The 19,965-nt window shown below is 43.2% G+C and overlaps 1 protein-coding gene and 1 long non-coding RNA gene across 6 annotated transcripts in view; one reads left to right on the plus strand and one right to left on the minus strand.

Annotated features, from left to right (window-relative positions):
• LOC144888676 (uncharacterized) overlaps positions 1 to 15,488 on the minus strand; it is a 32,142-nt gene extending 16,654 nt beyond the window's left edge. The window contains exons 1-2 of the long non-coding RNA XR_013621210.1: positions 15,457 to 15,488; positions 4,883 to 4,911 (exon numbers count right to left, since the gene is read on the minus strand). This is a non-coding gene — a long non-coding RNA (uncharacterized LOC144888676). The remainder of the gene's footprint in view (positions 1 to 4,882; positions 4,912 to 15,456) is intronic.
• LOC137438938 (nuclear pore complex protein Nup153) overlaps positions 1 to 19,965 on the plus strand; it is a 111,648-nt gene that overhangs the window by 9,524 nt on the left and 82,159 nt on the right. For all 5 annotated transcript variants that reach the window (XM_078767453.1, XM_078767450.1, XM_078767451.1 and 2 more), the window contains exons 3-8: positions 1,620 to 1,904; positions 16,305 to 16,447; positions 17,623 to 17,742; positions 17,861 to 17,977; positions 18,194 to 18,241; positions 19,787 to 19,843. In XM_078767453.1, coding sequence (XP_078623579.1) covers positions 1,620 to 1,904; positions 16,305 to 16,447; positions 17,623 to 17,742; positions 17,861 to 17,977; positions 18,194 to 18,241; positions 19,787 to 19,843 — 770 coding nt within the window. The remainder of the gene's footprint in view (positions 1 to 1,619; positions 1,905 to 16,304; positions 16,448 to 17,622; positions 17,743 to 17,860; positions 17,978 to 18,193; positions 18,242 to 19,786; positions 19,844 to 19,965) is intronic.

The raw sequence follows: 19,965 nt of genomic DNA on the forward strand, positions 1-19,965 counted from the left end.
TCGACGCCGCGGTGTTTTACGCCGAGTACTTCGAGGCCGTCAAGGACATTGTGGACCAGCTGAACGATGACGACGCGATGGCAATCCGGAGTGCCAAGGACCTGTTCGGAAAGGCGGACATCAAGCTCAGTTTGGTCTTCTTAAATGCCCACGTGTCGTTCATCCCGAAGATCCTTAAGCAGCTGGAGGAGGCCGGCATGGAGCTGGCCAAGGCCTTCCAGCTCCTTGATCAGGCCAAGGAGGAGCTCGAAAAGATCCGAGGCTGCCGTAAGGAGATCCTGCTCACCAAGTTCAAGGCGGTGCTGCAGCGCAATCCCGACATTGGTGTGCTGAGGACAGTGGCTTTGATCCTGGATGGAGATCAGCACGGATCTGAGGTTGGTGTGCCGGCTGGAGTCAAGCTTGCTGACATCCCCCTCTTGAGGTACTGCCCCATCGTCAGCGTCGACGTGGAAAGGTCCTTCTCCGTCTACAGAAACGTCCTCACCGACCGCCGACACCGCCTCACCAAGGAGAACATTACCAAGATAATGATTTCAAACACCTACTTTAACCGTTCCTAAAAGGGTCTTGTCAATTTCTTCTAGTCCTCTACTTATCAAACAATGCGGTTGCAATAAAGGTACCTGAACGTCATTTTTTTACCTGTTTACTAGCCCAGAGTGTTTAATGTTGTGCAGGAAAAAGCTTACCATTTTTTGTTCTTTTTTTGACTGATTTCTGAAAAACTTGGTAATAATAAAAAATGAATAAAACGGGGGAAAAAAATATTTCGGGATTTTTTCACATTAAAAAAAAAAATTCCCGCTTTTCAAAACATAAAAGGCCTATTTTCTTAACATAAAAATCCGTAGTCTACAGTCATAACACACACACGCATAGTCGCATACATAACACAAACATGCACGCAGAACACACACATGCACGCATAACACACACATGCACGCATAACACACACATGCACGCATAAAACACACATGCACGCATAACACACACATGCACGCATAACACACACATGCACGCATAACACACACATGCACGCAAAACACACACATGCACGCATAACACACACATGCACGTGTAACACACGCATGCGTGTCGCACGCAGCACGCGTCACACGCAGCACGCGTCACACGCAGCACGCGTCACACGCAGCACGCGTCACACACACCACACGTCACACACAACACGCGTCACACACACACGCATCACACACACATGCATCACACACACTCGCACAACACGCACACACTCGCACAACACGCACACACTCGCACAACACACACGCACAACACACACACACTCGCACAACACACTCGCACAACACACTCACACTCGCACAACACACACGCACAACACACACACACTCGCACAACACACACTCGCACAACACACACTCGCACAACACACACTCGCACAACACACACTCGCACAACACACACTTGCACAACACACACACGCACAACACACACGTGCACAACACACTGCCTTTTATTATTACGAGTATATTGCCATTGCCCAAATAGCTATTGTTGTGACCAACATGCACTTGAACTGTATCATAAACTTTACTTCCTCCCCTTCCTGAGTTTTATTTTTTGTTTATTATCTCCCTCAGATCATCACTTTAACAATGAAGCTCTGCAACAACAGCATTTAAGCCTCAAAGCACGTCGGCCAATTGGACATAGCCTTGTCCCTTCTCGCACTAGCGGTTCGGCGTTTGTTCTCCCATCGTTGAACCAATCTGGCCATGAGCCATCAGTACGTGGAGATAGCAGGGATCGACGAGGGACGCTTGCTGAAATACGCGAGTTGACCGAAGTGCACGAATTTGGTTCTCAGTGTGAGGATGACAGTGTATCAACGACGAGTGGATTTTCTTCTCGGGCTTCTGACAAAGGTAGGATTACAACACATTTTGTTGCCCTGATCAGGATATATATGCATTATGATGTTCGGAAGAAACAACAACCACCATGCTAATCTCTCATCTCAGAGCATCCGTTAATTTCTTATTTCCTCGTCTTGGTGTCCATTTTCCAATTGGAACACTCCAGCCAATCATTAAAAGAGCTTTGCCATTTCCACGAATTGATGTCAATTAGATCACAACAGTGAGAAGGAAAGACTTGTTTCCAAGTTACCGTATCCCTTCTATGAATGTGCTTTCGGCAAAACTTGATGTAGGACTGAAAGTGCGTAGTCTTATCAGCCGTGTCATCGGTTAGATGTTGGGAGATGTGTGTGTGGCGTCGACCCGACAGATCATGGCATACCATGAACCTGTAGGCCCACGATGGGCTGATTGTGAAGTCCCCAATGTCATCCTGAGCTAAGCAAATCACCTTCAGCCTGAGAGCAAGTGTTGTGAATGAAAAACATGTAAATTAAAACTAATTTCCCATTATAAGAGGCAGAGGTTAGGGTGAGTGCTGCCTCAATTCTCATCTTATTGTCTATTTTTTATGCCTCCGCCGACGAAGATTTTGGGGTCCCGTGGTCAAAGGTCAGAGGTCATGTCAGGTAAAAATGTGATAACTTGTGAACAGCTGAAGGGAATGAAATGAAAACTCGGTACAGGTATGTATAATGATGTAAACATGAACTGATTAAATGTTGGGGTCAATAGGTCAAAGGTCAGAGGTCATGTCAGGTAGAAATGTGATAACTTGAGAACAGCTGAATGGATTTAAATCAAACTTGGTACAAGTATTGTAATGATGTAATAATGTGGGCGGAGGCATATCAGTTGACGGCGTGACATTGAAGAGTGCCGTTCTAGTTACTATTACAGTGGTTTATTTTATTGGTTCACGAGTTATCAAACAGAGTGACCACTATATTCGTCATGGGTGTGTGTCTGTCTGTCTGTCTGTCTGTGTGTCTGTCTCTGTCTGTCTGCAGCATAACTACCCGATGATATCATCTGATCTTGATGAAACTTGGGTGGGCGGTTGATATCATGATCTAGTTGTGTCCTGCCTCGAGTGGGCGTATTGCCCCCATTATGGGTGGAGCGACGCCTGAAAAAGATGTATTTTTAGGGGGTAATCGCGTTCAAGCTAAATCTTCTCTGAGGGAGTTGGTGGAATCTGACAGGGGTTTCGGTATTTGGTTAGGCCAATGTCGTGTGTTTTGCCCCACGGAGCTCGATTTTTTTTTCGATTTTTTTTTTTTTCCCCATTTTCGCGTCAAGGTCACAAGGTCACGAAATTTAGAAAAGTCGATTTTTGATGGTTTTATTGCATTGTTCGCTTCCTCATAGGGTGAAATGTCGTACATGATCTTATATTATCACATACATCATGAAATACAAGTTTTCCAACAAATTTCAGAATCTTAGACCTTTGACTGCTGAAGGTCACAAAGGTCAAATTTTAAAAGTTGTCGGAATCGAACCGAATTTTCGGTATTGTGTAGCGAACTAACCTCATAACATTGTTCATTGAGCATTGTCATTGAATACCGCTCGCTCGTGAACCAATAGTCGTCTCCTGACTTGTTTAAATTAAAATGTGTAAGATCGACCTGGCGTTCCCTCTCCAGCAGTGGAAGGTCCTCATTTGAGAGATCCTCCTGGTACGAGTCCAGCAACTCCTCTACATCACCCTCCTCCACCTCATCAAAGCCGACAGTCTGTCTTGGCCATTCTGATGATGTTACGTCGTCATGCTTTCAACAAATCATTATTTTCGTTGAAACCCTTAAAGCCATGAACAAATTCAGGGCAAAGTTTCCCTCATACACCATTCACACAGGAGCGGATGACTTCCTTCCAACACTCAACATTACATTGAAACTCCCTTATTGTAAAGGCATTCCAGAATTCCTTTACAGTCATCTGATCATTACCAGTTGATTTCACCTGCAAATCATGAAATCATTATCAGTTTTGCAAATGTTCTTCGGAGATAATACACCTTGAATGTAGCAATCGCTCCCTGGTCCTCATATCTATCACTTGAAACATCACCTCTTTCATACCATCCTAAAATATCCAATTTACTTCAATAGTGATGGCCTTCCTCTCTTTTCTCGCATTACCAACCGTGCTACTCCACGGATGCTTTCCAGTCGTGATTGCAAGGGTTACGCTTATTACAGCGGCACAATTCAGCGCAAAATGGGAAACGTCACTACACACATCATGCTAATATGGAGGGTTTCCTGGAACTGAGAAAGGGAGAGGCGAGGGAGAGGGAAGGCAATTTAGCCGGAATCAGGGTGTAAGGCCGAGAAAAATATATTTTTGGTTTCTGGTCAGCGCGCACATCGATGTTGACCCTGCGCATCAACAATTGTTTTTTTTGTTTTTTTATTTCCAACGGTACCTACAACAGCGCGCACCTCTTGTTGCCGGGACGGCGCGCTATCTCGGAAAATACGGGTCTGTGATGGTCGCCATTGGTATCGACGTTCGCGCATGTTTAGTTTGGCCAAATCCAACCAGCCGTTCCAAAGATATGAGTAGTTTTGTGTACCGTGCCGTCATGAATCCAATCGGCTGGATATTGTCATTTATTTAAACGAAGACGTTCTTTGGCGGGTTCGTGTGAAGCAACCAGAAAGCCTATAGAGCTGCGGGTGGTCTCGTTAGTTGGGCCTGGATCCTATCTCGTTTGTCATGAAGTTGTAAGTGTCTGTGATAATCTCTTGGACTGGGAGAAGAGATCGTGGGAGACCATCGGCCTGATAGACCACTTGCGCATGCGCAGTGTTGACACGATCGACGCATTGGAATGTTTGACGGTACGGCGAGGCGATCTCGAGAACGAAATGGCAGTCTATAATATATGCTTGAAGAACTTAATGATTTTCAGAATAAATACATTTTAAAATAACTTAAGCTTGTGTCCATTTATTTACAAAAAGGCCTACCTGTCCCATTGGCTGTCTTTAAGTTCTCTCTGGACGGCGCCACGGCAGATGAGGAGGACCGCAAGGCATGAGGACACAAAAAACAACACCTTTATATGTGCAATCCATGCTTTTTCAAAAAAAGAAAAAAAACCACATCACCGCATCAATTCTGGAACTTTGGTCTGACCAGAGACGAGCAATATTTTTTTTCCGGCCCAATCGCGAACACGTTTTCATGTTGCTCAGTGCAAAAATTTAATCACAGCGTTATTCACGCAGTCTTGTAATTCCAAAAAATGGTATAAATGACAGGCGCACACTACTCCAAAAATGCACAAATAGAACACGCATAAAACACTGGCTTACCTTACTGGAACTGGAATGTATGCCATTAACAGTGTGGTGATGTCACATGGCAGGAAATGGTAGTATGTTTTTTTTTCAATTTAAATGGTATGTTTTTTAAAAAGTAGAATTAAATTTGATAATCCTCTTTATTTAAACGTATCACAACGCATACACTTTAAGGAGAATCTATCTTGGTCATTATGGGCCCGTTCTGATTGTGGGCCCTGGTGCCGAGGCACCATTGTATACCAAGCTCTGGAGAGCAGGTAGGTATTCCCATCAAGCATTCCTCACTCCTGTTTGTCAATAATCGGAATTGCAGGAACGCAATGACATGTCGCAATGACATGTCGGGGTTTCCGTGCATGACTCGACGGGTGAAAACGTGCAACCGAGATTGTTTGAACTTAAATTTTACATAATTATGAAAGCTCTAAACGTTCCCCGATATGTAGAATATAGATCTACTGGTATATGTTTAACAATTGAAATTCAGCAGATTATTTTTAAGACTGATTTTTTTTTCTATATGTGTATTAACCGCACCCCTAACTTTTAACTTTTTTGCTGATTAAAAAAAGCACGGTTAATACACCGGAAAATACAGTACTGCTTGGATTTCTTTGGCAAAGGTACGACAACAACAGGAATTTTAAGGCCATTTTCCTTGCGAGAGCGGGGGTTAGCCTTGTGGGCCCCATGACAATCTTCTCCATTTTGCGCTATTTTCTGCATCTCCCCTTGTTAACCCCCTTGCCCGCATTTCTTCTTCCACCACCTTCAGCCAAGTCTTTCTCGGTCTTCCCCATCCTCTACTTCCTTCTACATTCATTTCCATCACTCTTCTCAACCAGTCACTTTCATCCTTCCTCAACACATGACCAAACCATCTCAACCTGTTCCTCTTCACAGCATCAATCACAGGCTCTATTCCCATCATCTTTTGCAATTCATCATTTGTCTTTCTCTCTCTCAACAATACTCCACACATCCACCGAACCATTCGCATTTCCACCGTTTCCAGCCTTCGTTGCTGCTCCACGTTCATTACCCATGTCTCGCTCCCATAAATCATAACACTTCTCACACATGCAGCATACACCTTTCCCTTCAGCTTCACCGACACTCCCCTCCTCGTCAGCACGCCACTCAGTTCCCAAAACTTCTTCCATGCACATCTCACTCAAGCAACCGTTGCAGAGTCTGATCCACCTTCTCCATTCAGCTTGTCTCCTAAGTAGCAAAATGTTTTCACACCTTCCAGTTTCACGCCGTCTCCAAGATCCAACTCAACATTTCCTCCATCTGCAGCTCCCTCTGTGCACACCTTACATTTGAATGTAGGTGCCACACTGGTTAATGACCCTTTCAGCCCACCACATTTTTGATGAACCCACTCAGCGCACATTGTACATTGAATGGAGTTCACTCCGACACTATTCCTCCACACAGCGCACGGCCACTTCTCATTTCTTTCCATCTCACCACATGCTTTACCACTTGCCATCACCTTTGTCTTTCTGATATTCACCTTCAGACCTTTTGTCTCCATGCATTCCTTCCACTTGTTCATCTTCTCCTCCAGTCCATCCATACCCTCCACAATCAACACCAGATCATCTGCATACAACTCTCACGGGAAACCCTCCTTTACATTCCAAGCCAGCACATCCATCACAGCTACAAATAGTAGTGGACCTAGTACCGAGCCCTGATGCACTCCCACCTTCACCTCAAACTCACCACTGTACCCGTCCTTTGTCCTTACAGCTGTGTGCGCTCTCTCGTACATTGCCATCACTACTCTGATCAACCATTCCTCCACTCCTAACTTCCTCAATGCCCATGTCACGACTTCACGTGGAACCCTATTGAATGCTTTCTCTCGATCAACAAACCCAAGAAACAACTTCTTCCTCTTCTCCATGTACTTCTCCTGCAACTGCCTTGCAATAAAAAGCGCGTCTGTCATTCCTCTTCCTGGCATAAATCCAAACTGCATTTCGTCGATCTTTACTTTCTTCCTTATCCTCCTCTCCAACACCCTTTCAAATACCTTCATTCCATGCTCCAATAACTTTATCGCTCGATACGAGCCACAGTCCAGAGGGTCACCTTTCCCCTTGTATAGAGGGACGAGGGTACTCAGTTCCCAAGCCACTGGAATGCGGCCTTCTTTCACCACCAGATTACAGATCTCTGTCATTCTTTTCTCACCCCAACTTCCCACTGCCTTCAACATATCTCCCACAACTCCCGTCGGCATTTTCTACTTTTCTACTTTTTACGTATTTCCATATATCTCTTCCATCTTCCTTTAATTCCATCTGGGTCCACAACAATTTGTCCCACTTCATCCTTCAAGCAACTCACCCCCATCACATCACACCTCTCTTTTGCTATCTGCTTTTCAATCCTGAATATCGCTCTCTGACCCTCTTCCGAATCCAAGCGTACTCCGAACATTTTCCTCTAGGCCTCCTGCGCATTTCTACCTTTCTTTGCAGCCTTCTTGGCTGCCTTATAACTTTCATGCTCTGCCTTTTCTGCCCCCGGACCCTTCGCCTTCTGCCACTCCTTGAACTACTTCCTCTTCTCGTCAAGTCTCTTTCCAACTTCATCATCCCACCACCATGTTTCCGAGTGCCTCTGTGGTCCTTTTGTCCATCCACATACCTCACCAACGGCTCCCAACAGATTATCTTTCATTGACATCCAACCACTTTCAAGCTCAACCACATCCCCCTCTACCATGCTCAGCCTCTCTTTTAATTCCCCCCTCACTGTCACCTCTTTCAACCTCCACACTTTCATTATCGGGTGATACTTCACCTGCCGAGCTCTCCTCGCACCTTTCACCTTCATGTCGCAGACAACCAAGTGGTGCTGTGAAACAGCCTCCTTCCACGGGATCAACTTTGTGTCCCGGAGTTGCCCCCTATCTCGCCTACGCACCATCACATTGTACATTGAATCACCTGACGTGTTTGTAACAAGCTTATTATCCTCTTTCTGGAACTGAGTATTACAAATCGACAAACCAGCTCCATGAGCAAACTCCAAAATCCTTTCACCTTCTCCATTCCTCACACCATATCCGTAACCCCCATGAACTCTCTCAAAACCGTCTATACTCCTTCCCACATGTCCACTTAGGTCTGCTCATACCACAACAACTTCCTCATCTTTCACGTTTTCCATCAGTTTCTCTATTGCACACCAGAACTTGTCCCTGTCTTCATCGCTCCGACTGACCTGCGGAGCATGTCCCGAGATGACGTTCACCAAGAGCTGTCCAATTATTTTCACCATCATCAATCTTTCACTCACTCTAGTCACACTCACCACACTCTGCAAACCCCTCAGAAAACAGGACACCAACACCATGCACGCCTTCCGGGCACCCTTGCCACACAAACTTGTATTTCTGTCCCTGCCTACCCTTCACCATTCTCACACCACTTCCCTTCCATATCATCTCCTGCACACAACATATGTCAACTCTTCTTCTGACCAATACTTCCACCACTTCTCCTGATCTCCCTGTCATTGTTCCCACATTCTATGTCCCAAACCTCAGAAACCGATCTCCACGTGGGGCATCAGACGTTTCGTCATCATAAATTGAGTGATTTCCACCCTTGCTTCGATCGGGTTCCCCACCTTGCTTTTTGACTGGAGGGGGTGAGGACCCCCATGGGGTACTTCGGCCTTTACCCTGCCCATATGTAATTGTAATTGTCATGGTTCCCTTTTTGAGGCAATGTTTTATGGCCGGATGCCCTTCCTGACGCCAACCCTTTTAGTTGCCTCTTACGACTCGCAGGGATACGGTGTACCTATTCTAAACCGGGGTACACACCTTTGGCAAAGGTAGAGTTATTCTTTTTATCCTCATGATTTTACGAGTTTCACGAACTTTGCAAGTTTATGGGTCTTACTGTTCGTTTGTTTTTTGAACTTGCATGGTTAGACACTCGTCACTTTTTATTGTTTGGCACACTGTCCTGCAACCTGGTGTTGGTGTTGGGCTAGCGGCTAGGGTGCCGGCTTAGGATCCTAGGATCCTGGGTTCGAATCCCGGTCAATCGCTGAATTAACGCCAGGGGGGTTGACTCAGCCTGTCATCCTTCCGAGGTCGGCAAATTGAGTACCAGTTCACTGGTAATTCCCTGCTTGTCGTTAAAGGCGGCAAAAAGGGTTGGCGTCAGGAAGGGCATCCGGCCGTAAAACATTGCTTCAAAAAGGGGACCGAAAAATAACAACAACCACAGTTCCTGAAAAAGGCCAACCCCCGCTTGCGGGGAAAAAATGGCCTCTAAAGGTGGTTTTTATACTGTTCTGCAAATGTTGGACCTATTTTGTGTCGTTTTTATTCCATTACTCCGAAGAGTACCCGTCCCAAGTGACGGGAAAAGGTAGCATAGGATCCTCCTCGCTCCCCTCTCTCCCCCACCACCAAGTAAATCGATGATTACTTTTCTAATGCAATGGTAAATAATTGGGTGAAGGTACAGGGTTGGAGTTAAAAACTGCAGGCGTTTTTGGGAGCGAAATACGTTGCCAGTGAAAGAAGATGTCATACTGTGCGGACATACATAGAAACACTCCGCTTGGACCTGTATCAATAACAGTCGCTACATGGAATGGCTATCTTCCACACTTGTTGCACTACTTTATTAATAAAGAGATAGTCAGGTTCACTATGTTAACAAATATAATTTCGTTCAAAATTGTGGTCGATTAGCAAAACTATACATTTTTGGAATATTCAGAGCATGAGGAATCCAAAAATTAATGTTTACATTTGCGTAGACACCTTTGCGAAAATGACACTCAGGACAGTGATGAAGATAGTCAGGTTCGTTATGTTAACAAATATAATTTCTTTCAAAATTTTGGGATTAGCAAACCTGTACATTTTTGGAATCTTCAGAGCATGGAGAATCTGAAAATCAATGTTGGCATTTGCACAGACACCTGCATGGCCGCCATTTTGGATTTTGAAAATGGCCGCCATAAAATACATATTTTGCGCGATCTCGGCTTCTAGTCAACCTAGAGACTTAATTAAATCATGCTAATCCTATGTTTTCTGGGTCAAGGAATCCAATAAAGGCCTCAAAATAGTGCTCAGGATTATAGAAAAGCAACAAACAAAGGTAATTGAAAACCATTGTCTTTATATTTGTGATATAACTGTATTACATAATACATGATATTGCAAGTCCTTTGAAGTTATAGGTTGTTATAGGAAGTTATAGGTAGTATCAGATTGAACTATAAGTCCTATACACAGGATCTACGAGGTCTATACCGTTCAGGAATATGCTTTTACAGATCTTCATCACTGTCCTGAGTGTCATTTTCGCAAAGGTGTCTACGCAAATGTAAACATTAATTTTTGGATTCCTCATGCTCTGAATATTCCAAAAATGTATAGTTTTGCTAATCTACGAAAATTTTGAACGAAAAAACAGTGAACCTGACTAAGATGCATAATAACAGAACACTGGATTATCTTTTCTTTTTTTTTTCATCATCAAGGCTCGTGGAAGAGCAAGGACACAGAACAATGACGTTCACAGGAGCAACAAAAGTTGACCCAAAAAGTAGAATCCGAATCCAAAAACATCGCTGGCCTTGGCTGGTCATCTATCTATAATTCCACTAATCTCTGTGTGTGTGTGTGTGTGTGTATGTCTGTGTGTGTGTTTGTTTGTCTGTGACCGCTGTTTCTCGACAACCACGGGTCCGATATACTTGCAACTTGCCAGGTATATTGCTGGGGACCCGAGGATGTGCCTTTTCAAGGTTTGAAATTAATCGGACAAGTAGTTACCGAGCTATGTCCAAAAAACGATTCAACCAATCAGAGAGCAGCGAGCTATCACGTGTGCCGAACGTGGCGAACAGACTCTGCCTCGGACGGCACATTTGAGAGCGTATTCATTTATTTCACATTGGCAAACTATGTTGGCGTTAAACTATGTTTTAAAACTAATTAAAACTAATTTGCGATTCATCGTAACTGCGATTTGCGACCTTCCGGACAGTGAAGACTTCACTTCCGGCAGCCAATCACAGAACGCGTTGTTGCGAGCCGAGCCGAGCGCGTGCGCCATTACGGTTCGTAATTCGATTTCTTCCGGAGAAAATAATAATTTCTCGATTTCTTATGCGCATTATTTCTCCCAGAGCGAAGGGCGGAAGCGAAGAGCGTTGTTTTTTTTGTTTACGGGCGTACGGGCGGGGTAGAGCGTACGGGTAGCGTTTTTTTTTTTTTTTGGCAAGGAACGGGCACCCACGTACGGGCATGCCCTAGTCTATCTATAATTCCAGTAATCTCTGTGTGTATGTATGTGTGTGTGTATGTGTGTGTGTCTGTGTGTTTGTCTGTGACCGCTGTTTCTCGACAACCACGGGTCCGATATACTTGAAACTTGCCAGGTATATTGCTGGGGACCTGAGGATGTGCCTTTTCAAGGTTTCATATTAATCGGAGAAGTAGTTACCGAGCTATGGTGATTTATTTACCAAACTCCGCAAGCCGTTCGCTTTGGACCAAACCATTTCATGTAAATAGAGGGGGGGGGATTGTCACCGTACTCGCAAGCCGTTCGCTTTGGCTTTGCGAATGGACCAAACCATTTCATGTAAATAGAGGGGGGGGGGGGGGGGATTGTCACCGTACTCGCAAGCCGTTCGCTTTGGCTTTGCGAATGGACCAAACCATTTCATGTAAATAGAGGGGGGGGATATAATTTTAGATATATATATATAGTACGGGCATGCCCTAGTCTATCTATAATTCCAGTAATCTCTGTGTGTCTGTGTGTGTGTGTGTGTGTTTGTCTGTGACCGCTGTTTCTCGACAACCACGGGTCCGATATACTTGAAACTTGCCAGGTATATTGCTGGGGACCCGAGGATGTGCCTTTTCAAGGTTTCATATTAATCGGAGAAGTAGTTACCGAGCTATGGCGATTTCTTTACCAAACTCCGCAAGCCGTTCGCTTTGGACCAAACCATTTCATGTAAATAGAGGGGGGGGATTGTCACCGTACTCGCAAGCCGTTCGGTTTGGCTTTGCGAATGGACCAAACCATTTCATGTAAATAGAGGGGGGGGGGGGATTGTCACCGTACTCGCAAGCCGTTCGCTTTGGCTTTGCGAATGGACCAAACCATTTGCGAATGGACCAAACCATTTCATGTAAATAGAGGGGGGGGATATAATTTTAGATATATATATATAGTACGGGCACGCCCTAGTAAAATCAAATCACAATATGGTGTAAAATAAAAATCAAATGATGAAATATATCAGCTTTTTAAGAACGGCAAAAAGGAACTCAGTCAAACTTGGTACAAATATGTATAATTATGGAAAGATAAATGGATTTGATTATGCAGTTAAGAGGTCAAAGGTCAGAGGTCCAGTTTGGTAAAAAGTCTGTCACTGCACTAACTTGTGAACCAGTGATGGGATTTTGACCAAACTTGGTATGTATATATACAGTGCATATAGAAAGTCTACACCCCCTTTCAAAATTTTCACCTCTTGTTGCCTTAAAGCCTGCAATTAAATTGCGTGAAATCAGACTTTTTCCACCTTTATTTACACATAGTACTTCACAACATCCAAGTGAAAAACAACTTCTACAAATGTCAGAAAATTAATGAAAAATACAAAACTAGAATATCTTGGTTGGATAAGTGTCCACCCTCCCTGAGTTAATACTTGGTGGAGGCACATTTGACAGCAATTACAGCTGTGACTCTGTGTTGGGATAGGTCTCTACCAACTTTGCCACACCTTGATTGGGCAATATTTGCCCATTCTTTTGTACAACAGCAATCTTCAAGTCATGCCACAGATTTTTGATTGGATTTAGGTTGGGGTTCTCTGGGCCTCTCAATGACATTTATCTTTTTAGCCGCGTCGCAAGACGCTGGTCATAGAGTGCCCTCTGCTGGTGTTCTTCTTCTTCTTCTTCTTCTTCTTTTGTTCTTGCAGAGAAGACAAAACCTCAAAGCTCCACCCATTCTGGGAACCATAGCTCCACCCATTGTGGGAGAGGCTTCATATAAACAAATATCCACCATTTTATTAACTCGCATTGCTTTGAGGCCTGTTTTGTAGGCCCGTGGTGTCTTCCTCTCTCACACAGTTTTCTTTCAAATCAAATTCGATATATCATTTCATTTTTCACAGTCGCTAACATAGTTTTAGACTCGGTTGAAAAAAAACGGGAAGAAAATCCGATGAAAGTTGCCCTTGTAACTTCAAGTCCATTGAGATATATTTTTTTACAATCACGGCATGGTCAGTCATACACCGCCCGAAATAACAGACGGGAAAATGCCGAGATATATTAAAAATTCATCCATTTGATGACAATCGTCACGATGAAATATTTAATTTATACGTCGTCACAATAATGTGGAGAGAGGAGCATAGCTTCGTTCACATGTCCCCACACACGGGAAATTGCCGAGAGATATATTTTTAAAAATCGCGGCATGGTCAGTCATACACCGCCTGAAATAACAGACGGGAAAATGCCGAGATATATTAAAAATTCGTCGCCACACACGGGAAATTGCCGAGATATATTTTCACTTTGCACAAAAATAACATCAAGTAATCGAATCAATAGGAATGTCCTGTGCCTATAACATCGACGTTATAGGCACAGCTGCATCTAGGCATTGTGTAACATCGACGCGGCTTTTGTTTTAATTAAAACTTTTTGTACTTGTTGTACCTTAGCCACTCCAGTGTAGCTTTGGCTGTGTGCTTCGGGTCGTTGTCATGTTGATAGGTGAACTTCCATCCCAATTTCAGCTTTCTTGCAGAGGGCAGCATGTTTTCCTCTTGGATATTTCTGTATTTTGCTCCACAAATTTTCCCTTGTATCCTGACAGGTGCCCCAGTCCCTGCTGATGAGAAACATCCCCATAGCATGATGCTGTCACTTCCATGCTTCACAGTAGGGATGGTGTCCTTTGGGTGCTGTGCTTTGTTGGGTTTGCGCTAAACGTAATGTTTTGCATTTAGGCCAAAACGTTTCGTCAGACCACAAAACTTTTTGCCACATGGCTTCAGAATCGCTAGAGTGGTTTTTTGCTTACCTCAAACGGGACTCAAGGTGGGATTTTTTGAGTAATGGCGTCCTTCTTACCACTCCAACATACAGGTAAGACTTGAAGATTGTTTTGGGATATTGTTGTCACATGCACACAGTGACCAGTCTTTGCCATAAAGGCCTGGATCTCTTTCAAAGTTGCCATTGGCCTATTGTGGCCTCTCTGATCAGTCTCCTCTTTGCTTGGTCTTCCAGTTTGGTGGGACGGCCTGATCTCGGCATGGTCTTGGTGGTACTATATGCCATCCACTTCTTAATTATTGTTTTGACTGTTCTCCAAGGGATATTCAAGGCCTTTGAAATATTTTATAAAATCCCCATCCTCTGATCTGTGCCTTTCCACAACTCTATCCCAGAGGTCTTTTGAAAGCTCCTTGGTGCTCATGGTTGAGCCTTTGCTGTGAAATGCATTACTCAGCAGAGGAAATCTACAGGAACATCTGCTTTTATTCTGAAATCATCATAATCACTACAATTGGACACAGGTGGAGGCCAATTAGCTTGGTGTGTGATTTTGAAGGAATTTTTATTTAGTTTATTTGTTATTAAATAACCTGAGCTAATTTACAATTGCTATTATAAGGGGAGTGGCCACTTATCCAACCAAACCAAGATAATCTAGTTTTGTATTTTTAACTCAACTGGACTACTGTCCAGTTGAGTTCATCACATGCTGAACCCTCCGGAGTCCATCGTCTGTCGTCCGTTAACTTTTCGACGTTAACACTTCAGCGTCCATAAATATCAACCGATTCTGATCAAACTTGACATGCAGCATCCTTACCCTAAGGACCAGGTTGGTATTACATTTCAGCCCGATCCGTTGAAAAATGGCGGACTTAGGCGACCATTTTGTTTTTGGTCATGAAAACGACGTTGACACTCTGGCGTCCACAAATGTTGACAGATTTTGATCAAACTTAGAATGTTTAACCCTTACCACACAAGGTAGGTTGCTATTGCATTCCAACCCGATCCGTCACAAAATGGCCGCCATAGGCCGCCATATTGTTTTCAGCTCAAACGACATTAAGACTTTAACGTCCACAAATATCTATGGATTTTGATCAAACTTGGTGTGTGAGACTCTTACCACACAAGGTAGGTTGCCATCGCATGTCAACCCGATCTGTCACAAAATGGCCGCCATAGGCCGGCATATATTTTTCAGCTCTTAAGAAAAGCACAAGAATTTAGGATGCTGAAACAGAAAGAAGTGAACACAGCATTTACGGAAGTGAAATGTATATATAGAAATTGACCCATTAAACCTAACTATATTTCTGCAACATTGTTGCAAAGTGTAACATTGTAGCAATTGTAAAACAAGGACAAGTATAAGGATACAACGACCTTAAAAATATTACACAAGGTTGTTGGCTTTTAATTTAAGTCAAATCTAGTACAGACAACTAACCTACTTTAAAGTTGTCCAGTCAGTTCAGTTGAGTTCTGCTTCCCTGGAAGCTCTAGTTAATAATTCATTTCCTGAAATTTGTAGAATTTGTTTTTCACTTGGAAGTTGTGGGTTACGATGTGTAAATAAAGGTGGAGAAAGTCTGATTTTATTCAATTTATGCAAGGCTACAAGGCAACAAAAGGTGAAAATTTTGAAAGGGGGTGTAGACCTTCTATATGCACTACATATCATGATGCAAAGACAAACTGATTAGATTTTGGTGTCCAATGTTAGATGTCCAATGTTAGTCATGTCAGGTGAAAAACTGAAAATGTGATATTTGAAGGAATTTAAATCAAACTTGGTAGAAGTATGTATCATGATGTAATAATGTGGGTGGAGGGATATCGGTGAATGTCGTGATGTCGAAGAGTGCTGTTCGTTTTCGTAAAATATTTTCCTTCTGCAATTTTTTTTTATATCGTCACTTTTGATCATCAAGTTATCTGGCTGATGTTGACTGTGGTATGTTTATCATATAGATGTTGCTGTGAACCGTGGTGCCACAATGCCTTTATACTGGTCTTTACCAGCTGATCAGAAGGGACGTGGTACCCCTCAGTCTGTGGCATGCAGCTCAAAGAAGCCTTCCTTCAAGTTGTCAACGTTTGACTCCCCACGCTCGGTATGTGTCATGCTTTGTGTGATGTGTTTTTGGGGAAATTGTTTTGCCTTTCGGAATAGGGTAGTGCTTTTGGCCAATCTTTCAACACTTAAAATACAGATCTCTTTTCCTTATTAGTCCCCTACCGGTGTACACCGGAGGGGGCTATAGGTTTGCATGCTGTCCCTCCGTCAGTCCCTCCGTCAGTCAGTCAGTCTGTCAGTCCGTCATGCAAAGAACAGTTTTCCGGACTTTTTTTCTAAACTCTTAATGCTAATGATTTCAAACTTGGTACATGGTTTCCTCATGATAAGTTACAGATCAAGTTCGAACTTCACGATGTTTCGATCATTTTTCCAAAGTTATGGCACTTTGAACTTTGGGAATTCTGATAATTCTGATGATCCTTAACTCAGTGCCATTTTAAGTTTTAATTTCCTTTAAAAAACATTTTCTCTACAATAATTGGACCGATTGAGATCAAATTTTCACCATAGGGAGGACTCGGTCTGTAGAATATTTTAATGGTAATTATGACGTCACAGGTCACGTGGTTCGGCCGCCATATTTTTCGTGAAAACACGAAAACCCGTTTTTCTCTGAAACGGCTGAACAGATCGAGGCCAAACTTTGCAGGCAGAATCGCACACCCATGACAAACACAAAAGTCAGCGAGCATGATGTCATGCATCACATGGTTTCAGAATTATGACGTTTTTAAGCATGAACCTTTAAAACCGAGCTCCTCCCTCATTTTTGATCCAATCGAGGGGAAATTTCACATCTGTTCAGCATGTCGGTCTACTAAAATGTCCTTTTGGAATTTGCGATAGGGCACGTGGTTTGGCAGATATCGTTAATTAAACGAAATTTTTTTTTTTTTAAAGGATATCTCTTGAATCGCTAGTACCTCAGACCGTGAGTTGGTAATTATATAATTCACACAGTGCAATACGTGCAGGCTGCTCCACGGAGCAACCTTGCAGGCTTATCAACGAGGCGAGGCATGACACACATGTGTCTCAGCATACCTCAGATCAAGTTTGAAAACCAGCATCAACCGTGCATAAATTTGCATATTCTATCGTTTTTGACAAAGTTATGGCACTTTGAACTTTGGTAGGGGACATGTATTGCAGCGCAATACTCAGAATGCTTGTTGTTTTCGTCATTGAGTGGTGTCACATATATTGCAGGCTGGCAGGGAAGTACGTTTTAATAAGTTTGCCGATTCGACATTTTACCCTGGCAAAACTACTTACGGTGGTGCGTCAGCATCACGCATGTTAAGGAAAGCTTCCAACACGCCTTATCAGGTTAGTTGTAATTTCATGAAACGTCGTTTTTATCTCTGAGGTTTTATATAAATTTGGTTTTCTCTGATGCTTTTTTTTATCCTCACAATCCAATTCCAACCTCCTTACGTCCACCCAGGTACCATATCGCACTAAAGTGCGAGCGCAGCCAGCAAAGGTGCAGGGCTCTGGTGTGACGAGTGTCACAGCACAACGCATCCTTGAGACAATTGAAAAGATGTCATCTCCAGTATTGGTGTGTGATTAAACCAACACAAAATATTTTTGTAGCTTTTCATATAGCCCCATGTGTGACTGCTTGCTTCTCACTCTTTGTCTCTCACCCTTTTCATGTGTCATTTTGAGAAGAAAGAATCAGCCGGCACTTTACTTCAACATTATTGTTTTAGTTGAATGTCTATTTACGGTTGTGTACGACCTTCTTAATTTTAATTGCGCTTTATTTTTCTAGGATGCACGGAAGATTCCGACCAGCTCGTTGTTTCCCCTTTCCAGCTCTGTACGTTTGTCTTTTAAGATGTTTGTGTTTACATGATGACTACTGAGTCTTGTGGCTCTGCATTGGATAGTTTAAACACCAATTTGCTCGCATGGGTTAATTATTTTTATTTTTTTGCATGTTTTTGGTCGCCCCGCATGCTTTTTGGTCGTTCCACGTGCTTGATGGGCTTCCTGCACCCTCTTTTGTAATGTCCCATGTGCTCTTTTGGGACGGTCCTTGTGCTCTGGTTTTAAATTTTTTATATATATATACACCGTCAGACCCCGCTATTCACGGGGGATACGTTACTGGAAAATCCGCGAATTGTGAAACCGCAAATGGCGGTGCGTTGTTTCAATGGAAAAAGGGGGGGATAGATTCCCGAGCCGTGAAAATCCGCAAATAGAGAGGAACAAACTAACTAACTAACTAACGAACTAACATTGCGAATGGTGAGGCAAATCCCGAGAATCGATGAAACTTGCTGAAATGGCGAGGCTGATCCCGCGAATGGCGGCAATAATCCCGCAAATCCCGCAAATGGCGAGGCAAATTCCACGAATGTCAACGATAATCTGCGAAGGTCGATGAACGTCACGGAAATGGCGAGGCAAATCCCGCGAATTTCGATGAAAATCCGTGAATGCATGCGTGCCAGTTTCAATGGGGAAAAGGGAGACGGCTATTGCACTGATAGATACTGTGGAGTGTTTTCATTCTGTCCAGTAACTTGCGGGAATGACATGTTATGCAGGTGGTGGAACATCCAGCGAAGCTCTCGATTTATAGTGTGGCTAAAATTCGTGGCCGCGAAAGCCATGAAAACGCCAAGCACACAGCAGTGAATGTAGAAGCAGGTCATGCTCGTGACTAGTAGATTTATTTTTTGTGTGTGTGTGTATGTCCAGCTGCTTTATGCATGGCTGGTGATAGGATTTATAAATGTCCAGCTAGCGGCTCGTGAATTTTTTTTTGTGCCCCCGAAAAACTGAAAAAACCGTGTTAAAAAAAAAACCATGAAAAAAAAAACAGGTCCCCTGAAAACGTGAAATTCGTGGAACGCGGCCGTGACTAGGAAAAAATAAACCGCGAATTCGCGGGACACTTTTCCGGAAAAAGAGAAACAGGTCACATTTTATCAACCACGAATACGTGGAATCTGCGAATAGCAGGGTCCGACTATTTTTCTTCCTTTTGTGGATGTGGTGTTTTTTCCATTCCTTGCGCCAATGATATTCACATAAATGTACCATTTTACTCGCTAATGAGCTGAAGCCGCCTTTTGTCTTTTATTTCTGAGTTTCACAGAACCTTGATGTTATGCAATTTTTTTTTTTTAAATCATCTTGTTTCCATTTTTACACTTCCCTTAACTGGCTTATTATTGAAATTGTTGAAATGGTCTTGTGGATTAGACAAGCTATTCCATAATCAAGTGAAAGAAGATTGTTTAAATATGTTAGAAATATGAAAAGGATTTAAATGAGCATGTGTCGTCGAGCATCTCTTGCTTTTGCATCACCAGCTGATCCTGGGGGTGTTGTTGTTTTTTTTCATTTTCAGTTTGTAGAGAAAAGTCTTATTAGCCCATCTTACCACAATTCATTGGCTGGGAGCCAGGTAAGCTCGACAAGTTAGTATTTATTTTTTCTTTTTCATTTCTGTTGGGTTGGAAAAAGGATTGTTGCTGCTTGTGATTGGATGAAGATGTGCTTTTGTTTTTATCTCCTCCCCCTCCTCTC

This window comes from Myxine glutinosa, chromosome 13 (genome assembly GCF_964187855.1).
Source record: "Myxine glutinosa chromosome 13, kmMyxGlut1.1, whole genome shotgun sequence".
Classification (NCBI taxonomy): Eukaryota; Metazoa; Chordata; class Myxini; order Myxiniformes; family Myxinidae; genus Myxine; species Myxine glutinosa.